The following is a 21,090-nucleotide window of genomic DNA, read 5'->3' as shown; positions in this document are numbered from 1 at the left end:
AATGCTCTAAAGCAAAGAATTCCAAAGGTGAAGGGTATGTGCCGGGAGACCCTAGGTGGGGAAAGTCCTGTCCCAGGGTAGGACTTCCCAGGGAGAGGAAGAAGACACAGACCACTGCAAAGTTACAAATTTATTGGTCTGGAAATAAATACAAATATCTCATTAAGAAACTCCTCTGGAAAGACTTATACACAACAGTTTCTTGTTCTGAATCAGCCACCCCTGCCTCCCAGGTGGTAGGTGGCAGGTAAACTGAGTCATGGCCCCTCAAGCTACCTAGAAGGCTTGATGACTTCCCTCCACTCCCCACCAGGCCCTGGCGGCTGATTCACAATGTTCCGTTCACTCTGATCAAACGTCCTATAAGAAGATCCATGGTTAGCCAAAATGCAAATCAAAAGGCAGTAGTATAGGAACTTGACAGCTATGCTGACATTGCCCAGAGATGTCAGTGGTGCCACCCCCTTCAGCAAAAGGTTAGAGGGGCAGGGAGAGGGGAAGGCAGGAGAGAAGGAACCGCCAGGGAATACACATCCCAGAATCCTTACATCTTCTGGGCCACCACTCCCCACGTGACTCCCCACCCCCTACAAGAGCAAAGGCTTCTATCTGAAGATTCTGGAAGGTCACCAGGTGGGAAACGTTTGGCGGTCAAGTTCAGATTCAACTCCGGTTATCAAAGATTGGAGGCTGGATTTAACTCAATCACACGTGATTTCCTGGGAACCAGATGGGATCAACTGAAATTACAACTGCGCTAGAGTCTATGGCAACCACAAGGAATCCCTTACATCTAATGTAACCCAAATCCCCCCACCCCCGCAGCCCTGCCCCCCCACTGCATGGCAATGACGCTTTGTCACAGCCGGGCACAGCTCTTTTCAATCGTTCCCTCCATTTCAGAGGAAGCGACTGCACGTCTAAATGACCTTCCCCATGAACAAAATAACCACGCGTTCACGTCTGTGAGGCGGGAAGTAGGGGCAGAGGAGGAGGCAGACAGGCAGCAAAGCCAAAGCCTTCAACCCACCATGATACCCAATGTTTGCCAAGAGTTTCTTCGAAAAACCGAGAGACTCTGTCGCCTGCTTTTGTTGCCTATTAAAAAAAATGCCAGGAAAACAGGCCTGTAGGCTTCAGCAATAAAAAGCGTACAAATGCACAAACTTTAAAAATCGACTTCTTCTCGTTAATTACCCAGATTTGCTTTTCCAAACGCTTCAGAGCCTCCCCACACACTGCCCCCCCTTCCTGGCCTCCTGTCTGGCCGTGTTAAAAGAACGACCCACGCTTGGCTGCTCCCCCCTCCCCAAATCGCAAAGGGGTTGGTTTCCAGAAACAGGCCTGTTTTTGCTTGAGTTGGAGAGGAAACAGGACGTAGGTGGGCGGGGCGTCCAACAAAACGTCCTTTGCAGCCAGGATGCTCGGGTCAGCCTAGGCTTGGATTTATGAAGTGTTTACCGCTGCGCGTCTTGTTCCTGGCAGCCTGGCGTCTCTCGGGCAGGGTGCGTGGCCACCAGGCCACTGGGTGGTGGAAACAGGGGCTCCTGTCCGCTGGTCCACCCCGCCCTGCCCTCGGCGGAAAGGGCGCCCTCCACAAACCCAATCTAGCTTTGTCGCCAGAGCTCACTCGTACAAAACAAGCTTTGGATTAATACCGAGTTACGCGTGGTTGGCAGGCAGGGGCGGGGAGGGGCCGGAGGAGGGGCGGCTACAGCGATGGAGCCCAGAGTCCAGGGGCGGTGGTCCCTGCAGGTCGCTTAGCAGGACACCTCCGCAGAGTTGGGTCCGGCGCTGTTCCTGGTGCCACCCGAGTTGGGGATGATGTCCAGGCGGGCGCCCTCGCTGGTGTGGGAGCGGCTGCGGACACCCTCGCTGGTGTGGGAGCGGCTGCGGGCGCCCTCCAGGGAGGTGACACTGGAGCCCGAGGCTGTGCGGGACCGCATCAGGCGGGTCATGCTGGCGGAGGGCACTGCGGAGAGAGGAGAGTGCCCACTGAGCGGAGGCGTGATGTGTCTGCCCCACCTGGCCGGGCACCTTTGCTCCTATCCATCCTGGCAGCCAGCCAGTCTCTAGGCTCCCCATTGTTCCTGCATCCGCTCCCAGAGGGGGAGAGCCAGGCAAGCACCAGCTGTGATCCCACAGTAGTTCGAACACAGAGCTGGGTCCAAATCCCAGTCCTGCTACATGTTCACCAGCTGTGGGATTTGGGGAGTGTCCCCCTCTGAGCCCCAGCCCCGCCTGTAAAATGATACTAACACTGATCCCCTGGTATCAGTGCCTGCATGTGTGCCTACCACCCCATATGGTCAAGGATCACTAGAGCGGGAATATTCGAGGTCAGCCAGACTAGAAATCAAGGCCACTCAGAGCCATCGTCTCTCCCCTGAAGAAGCCCATGAGCTCCCAGGAATTAGCAATGGCACCGTCCTTTCCAAAGGGCTCACAAGTGCACTTGAACCCAGCAGGTAGCTGATAAGGTGGAATGAAGACAACAAAATCCCTCCACCTGTGCTGGGTTGGAATAGCATCCCCCTCAAATTCGAGTCCATCGGAACCTCAGACTGTAACCTTATTTGTAAAGAGGGACTTTGCAGGTCTGTTTCGTTAAGATGAGGTCACGCTAGGTTAGGGTGAACTCTCCTGCAAAGGCTGGTCTCCTCACAGGAGAGGAGACACATGCACACCTGGGAGAGGCCACGTGCAGACAGGGCAGAGGTCAGAGGGATGCAGCGGCAAGCCAAGGACTCCCGGCAACCACCGGAAGCTGGGATGGGGCAACAAAGGATTCTTCCTAGAATCTTGGGAGGGAGCATGACCCTGCCGGCATGCTGATTCTGATCTCCCAGCCTCTAGAACTGTAGGACTGTGAGAGAATAAGTATCTGGTGTTTTAAGCCACCCAGTTGGTAGGGATTTGTTACGGCAGCCGTGGGAAAGTACAGCACCATTGACTAAAGCATCATTGCCAAGGCCACAGTGAATGATGGACATCAAACAGTGAGGTGGCTGATATGGACACATGCAATTAGGGCTTACACTGTTCGCTCAACAGGCACATGTATTTTCCATGGCAAACACCCACAAGCTGAATTCATTTTCATTCTTGCTGTACTGAATCCTTATCTTTTCCTTTGTCTTTCTTTTTCTTTCTTCTTCTTTTTTTTTTTTTTTTTTTTTTGACTGCATCTTTGTCATAAAGAAGTTCCTGGGCCAGGGATCAAATCCTACACCAGCTGTGGCAATGCTGGATCCTTAACCCACCGCTCCCAGCTGGGGATCAAACCGGCAACACCACAGAAACAAGCTGGATCATTAACTCACTGCACCACAGCAGGAACTCCTGAATCTTTCTGAAAGAGCTAGTTGTCAAACCCAGAAAAAATGGGGATCAATCCCACATCTGTTGCTCACATGCTTTCTCTGAGCCTCTATTTCTCGACCTCAGATCTGGGCTTTTCTTGACCTTGCAGGGCTCAGGTGACTCGGGCAGGGTGTCATGGATGATGCTGACCAGTCACCGTGAGCAGGCCCTGCATAAACAAACAATCCCTCTCCTTGTCTTTGGCGGATGCTTCTAGATCTTTCTGTTGTCTTTCCCTATGACTGCAGGATGCCTCGGCTTTCTGGAAATAGAAGCTGCTGTGGGGAAAAACAAAGCCTGCCTTTCATTCCCTGTCTCCCCAGAATGCACTTCCAAAGCAGAAATCCAAACCCCAGGCAGGTCCTAGAGGACAAGTGGCAATTCATGCCCTGGAGGTAAACGCAGGCTTTCTCCAGGCACCGCCTCCGCCTGCACACTTTTCCAGAAGGAAGGAGGCCGGAGAGGCAGGACCCACAGGCAGATGTTTTCTGCTGCGAGAGGGCACTTTGGGACAGGCATCCTGCCCAAAGCATGTAAATCAGGCTGGCCCGCTCTCAGCCACACTAGAAACTAGACACGGCTGAGGCCAATCTTAAGGACCGCGGCCGTTTACCAAACATAACATCACTATTCTAAACAAGCAAACCGTTTAAGTCTCACAGGAAAAAATGGAAGTGATGAGACGCTCAGACTTCCTCGTTTAGATGGGCACATGGATGATAATTCCTGGCAGCAGGCTGAAAGAGCCAGAGAACCACATCAGGGCCCAAACCGTGGCCAACACACTCACTTGGACCAACCGAGGCTGCTGCCCAATGGTGTACTTAAACTTGGTGTTGTCCGTCCTGAGCAGGGGCCTGTATTCCTGAGAAAGGGCTACATGTGTCTATGAATAAACTATAACCATACTGCAAAAAGCTGCAAATTCCTTTTTTTTTTTTGTCTTTTGTCTTTACATGGAGGTTCCCAGACTAGGGGTCGAATTGGAGCCATAGCTGCCAGCCTAGACCACAGCTACAGAAATGCTGGATCTGAGCCGCGTCTGTGACCTACACCACAGCTCATGACAACGCCAGATCCTTAACCCACTGAGCAAGGCCAGGGATCGAACCCACAGCCTCATGGATACTAGTCGGGTTCGTTAACCACTGAGCCACAGCAGGAACTCCATCTGCAAATTCTTAACTGTGTTTCTCTTTATCCTTCAATTCTCAAACCTAATGATTTAGCAAAGAGTGTCTTAAAAATGTGATTTTATTACCCACTTGCTCCAGAGTTTATAGTTTTCCAGGAATGCCACAGATCCCCACTCTGCTCCTGGTTTGATCTCCCAAAGCCTCACTTTCCTTTTTTCTTTCTTTTCTTTTTTTTAGGGCCATACCTGAGGCATATGGGAGTTCCCAGGCTAGGGGTCAAATTGGAGCTGTACCTGCCAGCCTATGTCACAGCATGGATCCTAGTCAGATTAATTTCTGCTGAGCCACAGTGTGAACTCCTCAAAGCCTCAGATTCATCATTTATAAAATGAGAATAAGTAATCACATAGGATTACTGTGATGATTACATGAGGAAAAAAATAAAGGTTTTCTTAATCTTTCATCACTATCACCACCACCACCTTCATCATCACCATCCTCCTGATCACCACCACCATCTCGATCATCACTATCATCACTATCACCACCATCATCACCATCATCATCACCACCATCACCACCATCATCATCGTCACCACCATCATCTCGATCATCACTATCACCACCACCATCATCATCAGCATCATCATGATCACCACCACCATTGCGATCATCACTATCACCACCATCACCACCATCATCACCATCATCACCACCATCATCACCATCATCATGATCACCACCACCATCTCGATCATCACTATCATCACTATCACCACCATCATCACCATCATCACCACCATCATCACCATCATCATGATCACCACCACCATCTCGATCATCACTATCATCACTATCACCACCATCATCACCATCATCACCATCATCACCACCATCATCACCATCATCATGATCACCACCACCATCTCGATCATCACTATCATCACTATCACCACCATCATCACCATCATCATCACCACCATCACCACCATCATCATCGTCACCACCATCATCTCGATCATCACTATCACCACCACCATCATTACCACCATCATCATCACCATCACCATGATCACCACCACCATCGTGATCATCACGATCATCACTCTCACCACCATCATCACCATCATCACTATCACCACGATCATCACTATCACCACCACCATCATTACCACCATCATCACCACCATCATCATGATGGGGACCATCATCTCGATCATCACTATCACCACCACCATCATCATCACCATCATCATGATCACCACCACCATTGCGATCATCACTATCACCACCATCATCATGATCATCACCACCACCACCTCATCATCATCACCACCATCATCACCATCATCATCACCACCATCACCACCACCATCACCACCATCATCACCATCATCACCACCATCACCATCATCATGATCACCACCACCATCGTGATCATCACTATCACCAACATCATCACCACCATCATCATCACCATTATCACCACCATCATCATGATCACCACCACCAAAGCCACCATCATCATGATCACCACCACCATCGCGATCATCACTATCACCACCATCACCACCATCATCATGATCACTATCACCACCATCATCACCATCATCGTCACCACCATCACCACCATCATCACGATCATCACTATCACCACCATCATTCCTACCATCACGATCACCACCACCACCATCATCACCACCATCATCACGATCACCATCACCATTACCGCCATCACCACCATCATCACTACAACTCAAAGTCCTTTGGAAAGCAGGTAATCAAAATTTAAAAAGATTTTCGTGGTTTCATTGTCTGCTGTCTTCTTGGTGCTTAAAAAAATTTCCTGGTTGGAACCAGCTTCCATTCAACAAGGGAGAATGAACTGCTATGGTCTGAAGAGACACTAGAACCTCTGCACGGCTGCCCATCCTCCAGGCACCTTAATACTTCTTCCTCGACTTGCTCTGTCTGCGGAAAGCCCAGCCCAGCCAAGGGGACAGAGAATATGCAGCTCAGCCTGGCCCTGCCTCCCACACCTGCCCCTCAACCCACCGCCTGCCAGGAAAGGCCATACTCACTGTATCCCATGCCCTGCACGAAGTACTTGAAGGCTTCGGCCAGCTTGGCCGGCTGCAAGAGAAACAAGGGAGAGTGGGGTCAGTGCCGGAGGTCCCGAAATTACAGGGCGCGGGGAGCCGTTGCCCGTGGTCACCTTCATTAAAGACCTTGACCCGAGATGGAAGGCCAGCACGTGTGGATAGGACAAAACACACGAGAAAAGACTATGGTGTATAATCACGGAGACCAAGACTGGCCTTGGCCAGGAAGAAAAAGTTCAAGGTCACGTCACAGGTGGGGGAGCTCGGTCAAATGACCTGACCTGTCTGAGCCAGTTCCCTCACCTGGAAGGTATGGGCGGGGTGCCACAGCTATTTCTGAGGGTTTCTGTGAAGACCGCCTTAGATAAACTGATGGGTCCAACTCCGCGTCGAGAATGTAAGGGCCCCTCGTCACGCTAAGGGCTTTGCAACATCACCTCACTTTCTCCCAACATCCAACTCAGGCGGGCAGTACCACTGCCATCCACATTCCCCAGCTCAACAGACTCGGACAGATAAATAATCCGCCCAAGGTTTTAGGATTAGTCAGTGGTCCTGCATGTCAGCGCAGGGCTCTCCACGCCCCATAGCACTTTACTCTGTGCGTTAATAGCAGGCTGCGTGGCTGGATAAAAGGATGGTGGACAAATGGATAGATGACAATGAAAAAGAAGATGGATGGAAAAGGAAGACATGAAAAAAGATGGGTGGATGAATGAAAAGAAAGGATGGATGGACATGCAGAAGAAGGGATGTGTGCATCGAAGGAAAGAAATGGGAATAAGGATAGATGAACGGGTGGATGGACAGATGGACAAGGAAAGCATGAGCTCGGGGGTGAGATGCACCTGCTGGGGACATGCTAACGGGGAGGAGGGAGGCCTGGGGTGATGTGGCATCTGTGAGAGGATGGAATCACCACCCAACAACACTAGGACGGGTGGCAGGGACCCCCAGTGCCTGCTCGCTGCTGCAAGGGGGGTCCCCAGGGGGCTCAGGGGGGCTTGTAAGGGCTGGAGGGGCACCCGTAGCTAGAAAGTCCTTTCAGGACTGGAGGAAGAAAGAGAAGCAGGGCACAGTTATGTGAAAAAGACAGCCCCCAAAGCAGAAACTATTCCTTTTTTTTTTTTTTTTTGCTTTTTAGGGCTGTACCTGCAGTATATGGAAGTTCCCAGGATAGGGGCTGAATCAGAGCTACAGCTGCTGGCCAAGGCCACAGCTACAGCAAGGCAGGATCTGAGCCGCATCTGAGATCTACACTGCAGCTCACGGCAACGCTGGATCCTTAACCCACTGAGCGAGGCCAGAGATCAAACCCATATCCTTATGGAAACTAGTCAGGTTAGTTTCCACTGAATCACAACGGGAACTCCTGTAAGCACCTTTGATGAAGGGCAGCGGGTCCACAATGTGTCATCAGATTTATAATAGGGGTGGGAGATGCTGAGCAGACAGTGAGCACAAAGAGGGTAACAGGTCACAGAGGCACATGCCCTCCACCTGGGGAGTGGGGACAGGTGTGACTCACCTGGGAGATCTGGGGGAGGCCGCCACAATCCGCCATCTGGGGGAGAGAGAAGCCGGTGAGTATCGAACACCTCAGTGGAGGAGATCCCGGCTCTGCGGACCGGCTCCAAATAGGCACCCATTCTGCCCGCTGTCCTGCCCTGGGCCTGCCCTGCTGAGGGGCGTCTGGGCATATTACAGGTGGGGGAGCACCCAGCCCACCTGGCAAGGCTGCTGTGGTTACCATGCCTCTCAGCATTACACTCTGTCGTCTTGGTAACCGCTGCTCGCAGCCTATGATGGGCCAGGCGCTGTGCTAGGCCCTGTCGTTAATTTCACTCTGCTCCCCAAGGACCCTGGAAGGTACCACTGTGCCACTTTAGAGGTAGAAACTGGGCCAGGGAGAACTTGGAGAGCTTACAAAGTTCCAGCCAAGGTCTGTCTGACTAGAAAGCGTTCATTGCACGAGGCCCTGCACAGACAATCTCTTTGATGACCCCTCAGAATGAGACTGCACCATTCAAAGCTTCGGGCCTGATGGGGCTCCTGGTTGGCCACCCTTGGTAAATGCTATAACTTCCGGAGTTCCTGGTACATCACTCAAAGCCATCACTGTTTTGCATGTGTGAATATTTAACCAGAGCCCAGGGCACTGGAGCACTTGGGCAGCAGAGTGGGGCTGGGGAAACTGGATTGGAAGGTCCTGGGGAGGGTGGGTGAGGCGGTGACCATCCTCCGGGCTAGCATCTCAAGACTGAATCCCAAGGGCAAGCCTCAAGGTCAGCTAACCTGGGGCAGTCCTCAGCCCCATGGGAACGCAGCCAGCCCCGCCCATAAATTCCTGAGCCATGACCCACAGCCCCTAAACTCCGGGGGACCTAGACAGGGATCCCCTCATCTCTGCAGCCTTGGGTTACCAGTCAGCACCCTAGATGCCTGTGAACAAATACATTACATAATCATTTCTGGGGTTTCTGACCACTAGTTTTGCTGTATCAGGCACAACTCAATTCTGCTGAAAACTTAGGAGTTTCTAAGAAAGAACACCCCCCACCCATCATTGTCTCTGTACCTTGAGAAGAGTGGTCTTCGTTGGGTCCAGTTTTGAGTTGCACTCCACCTGGACAGGGAGAGGGAAAAGAAATTTGCTAATTTTCTACCTGGAGCCAAAGTCATAAGCTTTCTTCCTTGCCTGTCACTCTGCCACCATCTGAAAGTAAAATACTCCTACTGGCATGGATTAAGGAACGTGGGCTTTGGGATTAAATATATGTGGCCCTGACATTTCCAGCTGTGACCTTGGGCAAGTTACTTAACTTCTTGGAGCCTCAGTTTCCTCATCAATAAAATGGGGATACTATCTTTTTCAGAAGGTTGTTATGAAAATGAGCTAAAACGTAGAAGGTGCTCCAAAAACAGTGCTAAATGAATGGCCTTCTTTAACCAGCTGCTGCCAGTGATTCTACAGACTCAACATCCCCAGTCTCGGCAAATATTTTTCAAATGAAATCACATCCACCAGGATGGTTTCTTTTTTCAGTTTGTCCGTGATCCTCTTAAAAGTGCATCCAGAAGTGGCCAAAATACCCCCTTGTAACCTGTAATGTTTAAAGTGTCTACAGTAGAACTATCATCTCCCTTAATATAAACAATATATCTTTACTGATGCATCCTATAATTATGTCCAGTGGACTAGATGACAAGAAATTCATGGTTCAATCAGACACCCCAGGTCTTTACTAAGTGAGCACTTGCAGACTCTGCTCGGCCTACTGCTCAAGGCATGTCACCACTCTAGGATTCTGCCCAATAGCCCCCAAGTCTCCCATGTCCCCAGCTATGGGGATGTTGGAAAGATAATCCTTGTTTTGCCTCCACAACATCACAGGTGGAAATTAGGGGGTGAAATGAGCCAGAAAGCTTTGCCTAAGTCCTGCTACCCAGGTGCCTCTCCGCCTTGCCAGAGGACCAGGCTCCAACCACGTCTGAAGCTGCCACCTGATTCCCAGATGGGCAGAGAGTCTCTTGGCCAGGAAGCCAAGTGGCAACATGCCTATATAAACCAATGGGAGGTGGATCAGCAGGTGAGGGGCCTGGGAGATGAGACAGAGGGCCCGCGGCTGAGCAACTAGGACTGGCAGTCACCAGGGAAGGAGCTGGTGCCTGAGTCCTCTGCCCAAAGGCCAATATGACATCTAGAAGGTGTCACTTGCCCTGATGAAGGCAGAGGAGGGGAAGGTGGTGGGCAAGGAGCCTCCATATAACTTTGGACTGTTGAATTAAGTGCAGAAGCCAGGGGTTGGTTTCTACATACCACAGCGTCCACAGCAGGAGAATTGTCCCCAACCACCAACAAAGCAGGACACCTGGGGGCAGAGAGAGAAGGAGGAGCTGAAGTTCATTTAAAGAGCCTTACACTCCCAGGCCTGCCAGGCTGGGATGAAAATGCTAAAAAAAAAAAATTATTTTGTTTTTTCCCATTACCCTTTGCTCTTTTTTAACTGCCTTCTTTCTCTATCCTCTGCTTTACTCTTAGAATAACATGAGTTAGTAGTCATTTACACCTTAGTCTGAATTTCAGCCAGAGAATTTCCATGCCCTGATGTTTTATTTCCTCTCCTCAAGGAAGGATAAATAGGACTTTGCTAGCAATCGAGATCAGAGACAAAAAGGACATGCCTGGCAAAGGATGTGACAAAGCATGTGCCAAGTTTAAGTGTCAAATAATATGGTTCATGGGGGTGATGAGGTTATAAAAAAACCAACAGTCACTACTGGTGGAATCCAGCTGGTTGTATCCATGAGTGTCTTTTCCTTCCAGTTTTATAGGGCTCTTCAGGGTGGGTCCTATGTCTTGTTCACCCCAAGGCTCAGTGAAGCAAAGCCTCACACAGTATGGGGGCAAAACAGATGCTTCGTAAATCCTGTCTGGTGTGGACAGCATTTCTCATCTGAGATCTAAGCCTCCCTGTTAGTCTCAGGGACACTCTATGAACCAAGCCCTTGCCCAAGGAGAAGACAAGTGAGGCTGGGCCATGCCCAATCCCTGGACAGAACCCACCCAGTCCTAGCATGGGGCAGGGGCCAGTCCTGCCGGACTCAGAAGGAAGGCACAGCGGGCAACTGTGAGTAAAGCTAAGGAGACAGCAGGAAGAAAGAGCAACTCACTGCAGGGTGACCGTGTGGGCTCCGGGCATCGGCCGCTCAATCTCCAGGTCCCGCCGGCTACAGACAGACACAGACAAATGCCCCATTACGCCAGCATAGCAGACCCTCCCCTGGAGGAAGCCCCCTCCCCCTGAGCTGATCCCTGGAGGTCCTGCACCATCCACTCTGGCAAACACCCACATCCCAACCCGTGCAAGGTCACTCCCCGGCCTCTTGGGATCCACAGACGTTTCAGGACTCACGCATTCCCCATGGCGCCCCCAGGTTTCCTTCTTTTGTTAGGAGGACACGTCACACCCTCCTCTACAGAAGGTCCCTGCCTCCCGTGGCCCTAGTCGGAGCCTGCATGTCTCAGATGGTGTCCAGCCTCCACTTGGTCTGAGCCTCAGTCCCACCCAAATTCTGAGTCCTCTGTATAGTAACCGCATCATTTTGTTTTGTTTTGTTTTGTTTTGTGTTTTTTAGGGCCGCACCTGCGGCATAAGGAAGTTCCCAGGCTGGGGGTAGAATCGGAGCTGCCCCACAGTCACAGCAACCATCGAGGGATCCAAGCTGCATCTGCGACCTACTCCACAGCCCATGGCAACGCCAGATATTTAACCCACTGAGTGGGGCCGCATCCTCATGGGTACGATTCTATTCGGGTTCGTAACCAGCTGAGCCACAATGGGAACTCCCAAAGCATCATTTTGGAACTCAGGCTTATCCCATTCACTCCCTCATTTTCAACCCTCCTGCGGTTTTCTGCTGTGCCGTAAAGTCCAGCCTGGCCCCATCCGTCTCCTCACCAGCCTCACACTGCCTGCTGGCTCCCACCGTGAGATGCCCTTTCTCACGTCACAGATGGGAGTCAGCCCGGCTGGATTCAAATCACACCCCTCTGCTTCCTAGCTGGGTGACCTCAGGCAGGAGGCTGAGCCTCTCTGTGCCTTTGTTTCCTTAGCAGGAAATGGCTGTGACAGCACTTCTTCATGGGGTTTTTGACAGGAATCAGTTTCTTCCTGCAGCATGTGGGGCTGTGAGGGCTGTGGCTGGCCTCCTCCTCGTGCCCACGGCCCCACTGAAAGCCTGCCCACTCCAGCCTTGTTTAGGGTTTGCTGAATAAATGAGCAGCTCAGCCTCCATGCCCTCAGTTACACGCTGGGGGTACCGCCTGTTCCTCCTGCACTGAGAGGCTGGGAGGAGGGTCAGAGGAAATGGACTCTAATGCCCATCATGAAGTCAAGTTATTAACATGTAGGAAAACAGAGCCCAGGAGGCTCATTCCTGCCACCTCTGTGGGAGCACAGCAGGATGAGTTCCCTGAAGATTCTAGAACCTCTGACCAACACCAGCGGTCCCAGCATCCCCTCCTCTAGTTGACTCCAGACCCTCTTATCCTTAAGAGGGCTGCACCCCTGCCAAAGGCCTGCTAAAGTGCTCCTCATCCTTGGAACGACTCCTCCGCCTCCCAGCAGCCTCCCTGGATTCCTCCCATCCTCCCACATCCTCTGCCGCTCGCATCACACCTGGACCTTCCTTGGCGTCAGCCATGGCACAGGCATGTATTCAAACCCATTGAGATGTGACCAGGTCCCACTCTCGCTTGCGCCCCTAGTGGTCTGGAGTGGAAGTTCAGCTCCTTGCAAAGCACTCAAAACTCCCCAAGGCATCTGGATTCCCCAGGCACCTCTGATCATCTATTTTGCTCAGGGCTGAATCTTCTGTTAATTTTATGATCCCCCTTCTCCTGCCCCATGTGCATGCCAGACCTACAAAAGGAGCCAGACAAGCAGCTATTGTGTGGCTGGGCAGCATTCGGTACCTGTTGTAGGCGTTGATGAACAGGTGCAGGTTACCAGGGTTCATGTCGTTGATGATGTGCTGTCGGTAGGTGTGCACCACCTCCACGTTATTCTGCATCTCCTCCTGCATTGAGAGCGGGCAAAATGTCATGCATGGGACCCATGACCCTGGGCGGGTCACAAGCCTCACCACAAAGTGAATGTAGTGATGCCTAATTCACAAGCCGGCTAGGGAGCCTGAGGGAACCTTCGGGAAAGCAGAAGCTACACCCAGATGCAGACTCATGTCTGAATATCAGCTGGGAGCAGAGGTGACGCAACCCTGAGGGGCAACCACGCCCTTCCGGGCTCAGACTTCAGGAGTTGTGATCTGAAGTCAGTCCTCCTGGATGGAAACTTGTTCCAGCCCTGTCCCTTTGTTAGACAAGTGTTTTACTTTTCTGAGCCTCAATGCCCTTAAAAAAAGGGGGGGGGGTGGCTGAGGGTTTTTTCCCCAGTAATTGGCCTGAGGACCTCTAAAAATGGTTCCCTTTTCACTTGACTCAGAAAACCCCACAAAATCATGCAAACCAAGAGGTTTCAAATCTTCGTGTCCACTTAAGAACACTGGTGAAACTGCCCAGGCCACTAAGGATATGCACCACCAAGTATGTGAAGGATGTCACTTTACAGAAGCCATGTGTGCCCTTCCAGCAGTACAATGGTGGAGCTGGTGGGTGTGTCCAGCCCAAGCAGCAGGGCTGGGCACAGGATCGGAGGCCCCAAAAGAGCTCTGAATTTTTATTGCAGATGCTCAAAAATGCGGAGGGATGCTGAATTTAAGGGCTTCGATGCAGATTCTCTGGTAATTGAGCACATCCAGGTGAATAAAGCCCCCAAGATGCAGTGCAGGACTTACTGAGCGTGTGGTCAGAGCAACCCTAATGTGAGTTTTCCCTGCCACAGTGAGATGAGCCTTACTGAAAAGGAGAAGGGGGTTCCTAAGCCAGCAGAGGAGGTTGCACAGAAGACAAAGATGTCCCAGAAGAAAATGAAGAAACAAAAACTCATGGCCTGGGAGTAAATTCCGTAAAAAAAAAAAAAAAAAAAAAAAAATGTGAATAAAAGTAAAAAAAAAAAAAACCGTGGGGATGACATTACCTACTACCTATGTCATCCAATTGTAGGGATGAACAGAGATCGGGCACTCGGGAAAGTCTGAAACTGATGCAAATGTTGGCATCTATTTTATTTTATTTTATTCTTTTTTTTTTTTTTTTTTTTTGTGGCCGCACCTGCAGCATATGGAAGTTCCCAGGCTAGGGGTCGAATCGGAGCTACAGCCACTGGCCTACACCATGGCCACAGCAACTCAGGATCCGAGCTGTGTCTGCGACCTACCCCACAGCTCACGGCAACACCGGATCCTTAACCCACTGAGTGAGGCCAGGGATCGAACCACACCCTCACTAGTCGGGTGCGATTCCACTGAGCCACAACAGGAACACTGAGCATTTTTTTTTTTTCTTTAATGGGAAGAGGGTAAAAAGCTCTTGATGTTTGCCAAACAAAACCAACCCATGCAACAGGAAGTTGCCAGAAAGAAGGGCGATCTTAATAGGCAGGAGGGTCACCCAGGCCCTTGCAGAAGGCCGGCCGCCGTCTTCCCTCTCCCTTTTGAATGTGATTTGGGACCCACAGATAAGCTATGAGCGTGCTCTGTTTCTCATTTGGGCCATGGCGGATGCTGGAGGTTTCATGAAATGGCCTGATATGATTACCGCCAACCGGATCAGGCGTGGGAGGGAGCCAAGGGGGCCAGTGTCAGCCCCGAGCTGTGTCAAAACCATCCACGGCCATTGAAGCAACAAAGAGACCCACTGGCTATTCCGCAAAAATCAGGACAAAGAGTCTGAGGAATCGTGCTGGGGTTCAGGAGGAAACACAGCTACAGCAACTTGGGAGCCCCAAAGACGCCCTGAGTAACTCGGGGCGCAGTCAGACTCTCACCCTGTACTTGACACCCCTCTTCCAAGTAAATACAGACATTGCCTCTGATTGTTCCCTATTCCCATCAGGCTCACATTATACACTCAGGGTGGAGAAAATGCATTGCAAACTGTGCGACGAAGCCTAAAAAGTGAAAAACGACCCTAGTGGGCTTGAAAGGTGACCCCAAGGATAGGTCCACATCAAACTCCCAGAACCGGTAAATGTTAACTTATTTCAGAAAAAAGGTTTCTGCGGACATCATTAAGTTAGGGATCCAGAGATGAGGTCATCTGGGATAATCCCAGGGTCCTAAGTCCAATGACAAGTGTCCTTGGAAGAGAAAGGTGGAGAGAGATTTGAACAGATGCAGAGAAAGCCATGCAAAGGTGGAGGCAGAGCCTGGAGAGAGCAACCACAAGCCAAAGGATGCTGTAGCTGCCAGAGGCCGGAAGGACCAAAGACAGGCGGCCCTGGAGGAGTGTGGTCCGGCTGGCACTTGCGGTCAGAGTTCTGGCCCCCAGAATAGAGAATATACTTCTGTTGTTTGAAGCCAGTCAGTGCTTCACAGCAGCCACAGGAAATGAATACAAGGACCAAACACAGTGAGGGCACTGCACCCCCAACAAAACATTTGCTTCCCGGGGTATCATACTGTCACATGCCACGCAGCACACGGTCACCCTCTTTGCCACATGCAATAAACAGAGTGAATCACCTGGAGCTGGGCAACAGATGGGGTGCTTCAGACCCCAGCTTTGCATCTAAGCCCCTGGTGCACCCTCCAGCCCGGCAGGAGGTACAGAGCCGGGCGGGGGCTATGCTAGACCACTGGTGGGCTAGAACCACACACCACGTGCATGCTACAGGGGTCTGGCTCAGCTCATCCTGGCGGGCAGGTGGTCGGGGGCGGGGGGGCACCCACATGGGAGTTGCAGGACAACCCGTTTGAGAGCCAGGCTCCAGCAGAGGTGCAAATGGCCAGTGCTCTGTGTGGTTATGAGAACCCACATTGGAGCCAGGCTCAGGTTCCAATCTCAGGCCCTCTCTCTCACTGTGAGACCTCACACAGGTCACTCGACCTCTCTGGTCTCCCCTGGGAATACAAATAGATCCATAACTGGGAATAAATAAGAAGTACATCCCATACGGGTTACAGAGTCCTTAGGACTGAGGCTAACACACAGCCAACTCCATAGCTGGGTTTGCTGCGGGCTTTGTCAGCGCCCAGAACTGGAAAGAACCCCAGGGTCCATCAACAGTGGATGGAGAAGCAAACTGCAGTACGTCCCTCCCACTCAGCACCGAAAAGGGATGAACTCTTGAGCCTCAGGACACAGATGCGCCGTAAAATAATTATCTGAGTGAACAAAGCCAGATTTAAGAAATCAAAGAACACACACTATGTAATGCTATTTACATAAAAATCTAGGACATGCAAAATAAATCTATAGGGACCCGAAGCAGATCAGGGGTCACCTGAGGAGGAGGAAGAGAAGGATTATCCAGCTGCCCAAGGGAAGCTCTCGGGGTGAAGGTGTGGTGTTCATTGTCTGGGTTTCAGCGATGGTTGGACAGGTGTATACACAGGTCCAAATTTGTCAGATTTCACACTTTCAACATGTGCAGCGAATTGTACTTCCAGAAAGCTGTTAACAAGACTTCTGCTAAGAGGAGAGCGAGAGAGGAGGAATGACCTGACGACAGGGAATGAATAACGACGCACTATTTGGTGAGGGTCAGATGGGGCCGCCTGCCCGCCGGGCCTGTTGGTCTCTGCGGCCTAAGTGCCAGGCAGCATGACGGCTCGGTGTCAACCTCGGACTGCTAGGCCACGCCACTCACCTTCCCGAAGAGGTGTGACACCACCATGTCTGGAAGGGCCTGGGTCCATCCGGAGATCTGGGAGGAAAGAAAGGGGGTCAGAGACAGGTGCTGGCAGCGTGGGGCGAAGGTCAGCCAAACCCCACTGCCCTGGAGGCGCAGCAGCAGCGTGGGATCCCAGGCAATCAGGTCTGAGGACACCGCCTAGATGGGACAGCGCTACCTGTCTCCAGGTACCTGCTGGACCTGGGGCCCCAAGGCAGGACCTGGAAGGGCTTCGTTGCTCTCAGAACCCCACGCACAGGAGATTTGGGCAAAATGTGTCTGAATAAAGACCCCACATGCTCCCAGCTTTGGCTGCACCACAGCTCAGCAAGTCCTCAGTGAAGGGAGCCATCTGCTGCTTCTAACACACATCAAGCTCTCTCTGTCCACACATTAGAATCTGCCTACCTCGAGCTATCCTTTCTGTGTCACCCTCTAGATTTTCCTCTCAAGCTGGTTTCCTCTCTCTGAATATACTGAGGTTACACTGGTACCCTTCTCTACCTGTCCCCACCACCAATGCTAAGTATACAGCAGGGGGTCCATAAATGCTAGGCATACAACAGGAGCTCCATAAATGCTTACTACCATGGGTGCTCCATAAATGTTAAATATGCAGCAGAAGCTCCAGAAATGCTAGGTACACAGTGGGAGCTCTGTACATGTTAGGCATACAGTAGAAGCTCCATAAATGTGTGTTGACCACCTCGAGTGTCAGGCAGGGACTGGCAGAAGAGGGAGGCTCTAGAGCTGCGGTCCTAGGCTGCCCTGGCTGCCACCTCCTAGCCATGTGGTCCTAGGCAGGTAGCAGAGCTGGGGGACCCCAGCCCTCTCATCCTGTAACCAGGGCGCCAGGAACTTCAGAGTCACAAGGCCAAGGTGAGGGTTACATGAGGAAACCACACATGTCAGAGGATCTGACCCTGGTGCCTGACACAGGCTAGACCCCTGAGAGAGGTCTTCTTGTGCCAGGGCTGGGGATGGAAAAGAAGGCTGCAGTGCAGGTACGAAACCCCACAAACAGCCCTCAGGCTTCACGTTAACCTGTCGTCAACATTCCCAGGCCGATTATTGCACAACTATAAATGTAATAAAATTAATCAAGCAATTAAAAAAAAAAGCTTTCCCAGGGCCCCATGTCTGGCTCAGAACAGCTAAGTGGCCAATTGAGATGCCACTGCCTTTGCTGGAAAATAAAATAAAAAACAGGGAATGTGTTCCACTTTTCAATATCAAGCCTGTGGGAGGAAAGAGCTCCTGTGTCCCTGTGGAAGGTTCTGGAAAGAAACGAAACATCAGAGTGGCCAGGACTGGCTGAGAAGTGGAGGCAGGGGCATGACTTGAGGAGGAGAAACAGCGTCTGATAAACACCCAACACATGTTAGCTAATTATCATTGTCATAAAACTATGTGGCATGGAGCTAACACCAAATATATATTTTTCAATAATAATACGTGGGTGACGGGAGCTCCCGCTGTAGGGCAACAGAAGCAGCGGAGTCTTGGGAGTGCTGGGACGCAGGTTCGATCCCCAGCCTAGCACAGTGGCTTAGGGATCCTGTGTTGCCACAGCTGTGGCTTAGGTTGCACCTGCGGCTCAGATCTGATCCAAGAAATAAATAAACACTATGCAGGTGACTGGGGTGAGAGGCATTTGTCTGGTTCAAATGTTCTTTTTATTCTCAGCCTCTTGGCCAAGTCCAGCATATGCTAAGTCCCGAGCAGATACATCTCGACCCAGCCTGTCCTTCTCAAAGCTGGCTGGGACAGCCACGTCCCACTGATTTCCGAATGGCACATGGTTGAGGTCACGTTCACTGTTCAAAGCCAAGCAGAGGAAGTTTCTTTGCTGGCAGTGGTGGAGGGGAGGGGCCAGGAGAGGTCTCTCAATGGTCCTCCAGGGGGAGTTGGACACACCTGCCCCTCTGCAGGCTGGGACCCCCCTCCCCGCCCCTCCGCCTACCCGACCCAGGCCCCTGGTCTCACCTTGGAGGCGGCCCAGTCCATCCAGCCTTCCGCGCAAGGGTTCACGTTGATGAGGACGAGGCCCTCCACCATCTCGGGGTTGTTCAGCTGCAATTCAAGACACGACGTGAGAGAGAAGACCCGGCCACGTGTGATGCTGTGACTTTAAAGTCAAACCAAAGACAGAAAAGGACGAGAAGACAGCCCGTGTGGGCTCCCCGAGCAGACTGCCGCTCTCAACAGCCCTGCCCCGTCTTGCAAAACTGACGTTCCAGCTCAGCAGACCCTAAACTGGGTTTCTGAGGGTGGAAAGAGGAAACTGCGGGAAAAGTAGAAGCACACTTGTTTGGGACAAGTCACTTCGCCCCCGGCCCCTCAGCTTCCCCAGCTGTGAAATGGGTACATCACACCACTGACCTCATAAATCAGATGGGGTGCCCAGATGCTCCCCAGTCACCACTAAGACTTCCACTATTTGCAGAAGATAGATTGGGAGCTAAGATATGGCTGAGACCTTACTGTGTCTGCTGAGAGCCTTGACCACTTTGTATGCCTGTCAGCACTTCTTTCTTTCTTTCTCTTTTTCTTTTCTTTCTTTCTTTTTTTTTTTTGGCTACACTTGCAGCATGTGGAAGTTCCCGGACTAGGAATGAGACCTGCACCACAGCTGTAACCAGAGCCACAGCAGTGACAACGCTGAATCCTTAACCCACTGAGCCACCAGGGAACTCCTCACATCAGCATTTCTAACCTCTCAGCAATGGCCAGCAAATAACAGGCCAGCAAAATATCTATGGTTGAATAAACTGAGCATCAGTGCATTTTTAAACGAATGTTCGGTGAGGGTACAAAAGACCCCGTGAACAAGCGACTTGGACCCATGGCCATGTAAGTGACATCGGTCATGTTAACACAGGTGTCTCTGATTGGTTTAAACTCACTCAGGGGCCAAGAGTCCCCTGACTACAGAAGCGACGCGTCTCTCACAAAGAAGAGCCTGGTGAAATACTCAGGGATGGGAGCCTGGCCACGGTCACTGCTAAGTGAGCAAAGACGGTGATAAAATGACATGTCTGGTGTGGCATTTCTGCGAAGGAAAAAGAGCCACTAGGAAGTACCTGAGCTCCCCCCTCCCCCCCACACCCCAGGTGCATCCGTAACTCTGGATCACACACCCCAATGCGAACTGTGGTTCTCCTTTGGGAAATGGAATTACGGGTTATTTTCTTTCTCCCTTTTCAGATTTTTTCAATTTTCTTCCTTCATCTTGAATTCATTTTATTTAAAAAGTTTGTTTTTTTTTTTTAAATGCTGGAAGTTCCCATCATGGCTCAGCGATAATGAGCCCAACGAGTATCCATGAGGACGCAGGTTCGATCCCTGGCCTCGCTCAGTGGGTTAAGGATCTGGCGTTGCTGTGGCTGTGGTGTTGGCTGGCAGCTGCAGCTCTGATTCGACCCCTAGCCTGGGAACCTCCATATGCCATGGGTGTGGCTCTGAAAAGCAATAATATAATTATAATAGCAATAATAACAATGCCAAAGAACTCACAGCAAATCGAGTGAGAATGTAGGCGCCCGCTCCAGTTCCCATGCCAATAATGCTTTTCAGCCTGGAAGCAGAAATAAAAATTCATGTCACAGAAGGAGAGAGTCACGGCAGCCCTCACAGCATTTTGAACACCCCCCCCCCACCGTGGAGACCTTCATCTCCCCCAGGTCTGTCCTGGGCATCACTGCGGGTGGTCGGCAGGCGGGACAAAGGGGGGCCACAGCCTGGAGGACCTGCAGTGCATCCTGCTTTGTGGCTCCCCAGGAGACCATGACCTTGGAGACGCCCGCCCCTTTCCCTCACGCCTCTCCACCCTCGGCCAGGCTCTGAGAGCCGGCCAGTCATTGACGGGAAGGCCTGTTTTCCGAACTGCTTCCTCCCGCTCCTAAGCTTGATTCTAAATTCTATAACTTGGAATGGAAATAAATTGGGCAAGGACTCGGGATGTTATCAGCTGATGAAAAGGCTCAAGTAAGAAGGAAATGAGCCCTGAAGAGATAAGGGCCTGATGGGAGGAGACCTTGAGGGCTCAGGTACCCCTATTCCAGAACATTCCACGGGAAAGAGAAAGCAATGAAAGAGGAGGGGTGAGGAAAGGACAGGTGGTGCGGTTGTCACGAGGCGATGGATTCACTCAAGGAGAAAAGCCCGACGTGCAAGAGGCAGATGGGAGCACAG

General features: G+C 51.4%; 2 protein-coding genes across 3 annotated transcripts in view; both read right to left on the bottom strand.

The window, feature by feature from the left end:
• Positions 1 to 115: 115 nt before the first annotated feature.
• Positions 116 to 21,090, bottom strand: part of NDRG1 (N-myc downstream regulated 1) — a 54,857-nt gene continuing 33,882 nt past the window's right edge. For both annotated transcript variants that reach the window (XM_085021617.1, XM_021088875.2), the window contains exons 7-16: positions 20,413 to 20,473; positions 18,883 to 18,969; positions 16,873 to 16,929; positions 13,080 to 13,183; positions 11,276 to 11,332; positions 10,422 to 10,473; positions 9,180 to 9,227; positions 8,130 to 8,165; positions 6,581 to 6,632; positions 116 to 1,972 (exon numbers count right to left, since the gene is read on the bottom strand). In XM_085021617.1, the coding sequence (XP_084877743.1) occupies positions 1,761 to 1,972; positions 6,581 to 6,632; positions 8,130 to 8,165; positions 9,180 to 9,227; positions 10,422 to 10,473; positions 11,276 to 11,332; positions 13,080 to 13,183; positions 16,873 to 16,929; positions 18,883 to 18,969; positions 20,413 to 20,473 (766 nt within the window). In that variant the 3' untranslated portion in view covers positions 116 to 1,760. The remainder of the gene's footprint in view (positions 1,973 to 6,580; positions 6,633 to 8,129; positions 8,166 to 9,179; positions 9,228 to 10,421; positions 10,474 to 11,275; positions 11,333 to 13,079; positions 13,184 to 16,872; positions 16,930 to 18,882; positions 18,970 to 20,412; positions 20,474 to 21,090) is intronic.
• Positions 4,560 to 6,273, bottom strand: LOC146403659 (uncharacterized). Its single transcript, XM_085021619.1, has one exon. It carries the CDS (start codon positions 5,804 to 5,806, stop codon positions 4,952 to 4,954), a length of 855 nt encoding a protein of 284 aa, XP_084877745.1. The 5' UTR covers positions 5,807 to 6,273; the 3' UTR covers positions 4,560 to 4,951.

The sequence above is a fragment of the Sus scrofa genome, chromosome 4 (genome assembly GCF_054392235.1).
Source record: "Sus scrofa isolate SSC_HxYL_T2T_F1_AM1 chromosome 4, Sscrofa_HxYL_maternal_Yorkshire_Landrace_v2.0, whole genome shotgun sequence".
In the NCBI taxonomy this organism is placed as follows: domain Eukaryota; kingdom Metazoa; phylum Chordata; class Mammalia; order Artiodactyla; family Suidae; genus Sus; species Sus scrofa.
This window is presented reverse-complemented; position numbering and strand designations above follow the sequence as displayed.

Excerpts from the sequence above, each read along its gene's own strand:
- LOC146403659 (XM_085021619.1), bottom strand. The coding sequence starts at position 5,806 with ATGATCATGATGATGGTGGTGATAGTGATGATCGCAATGGTGGTGGTG.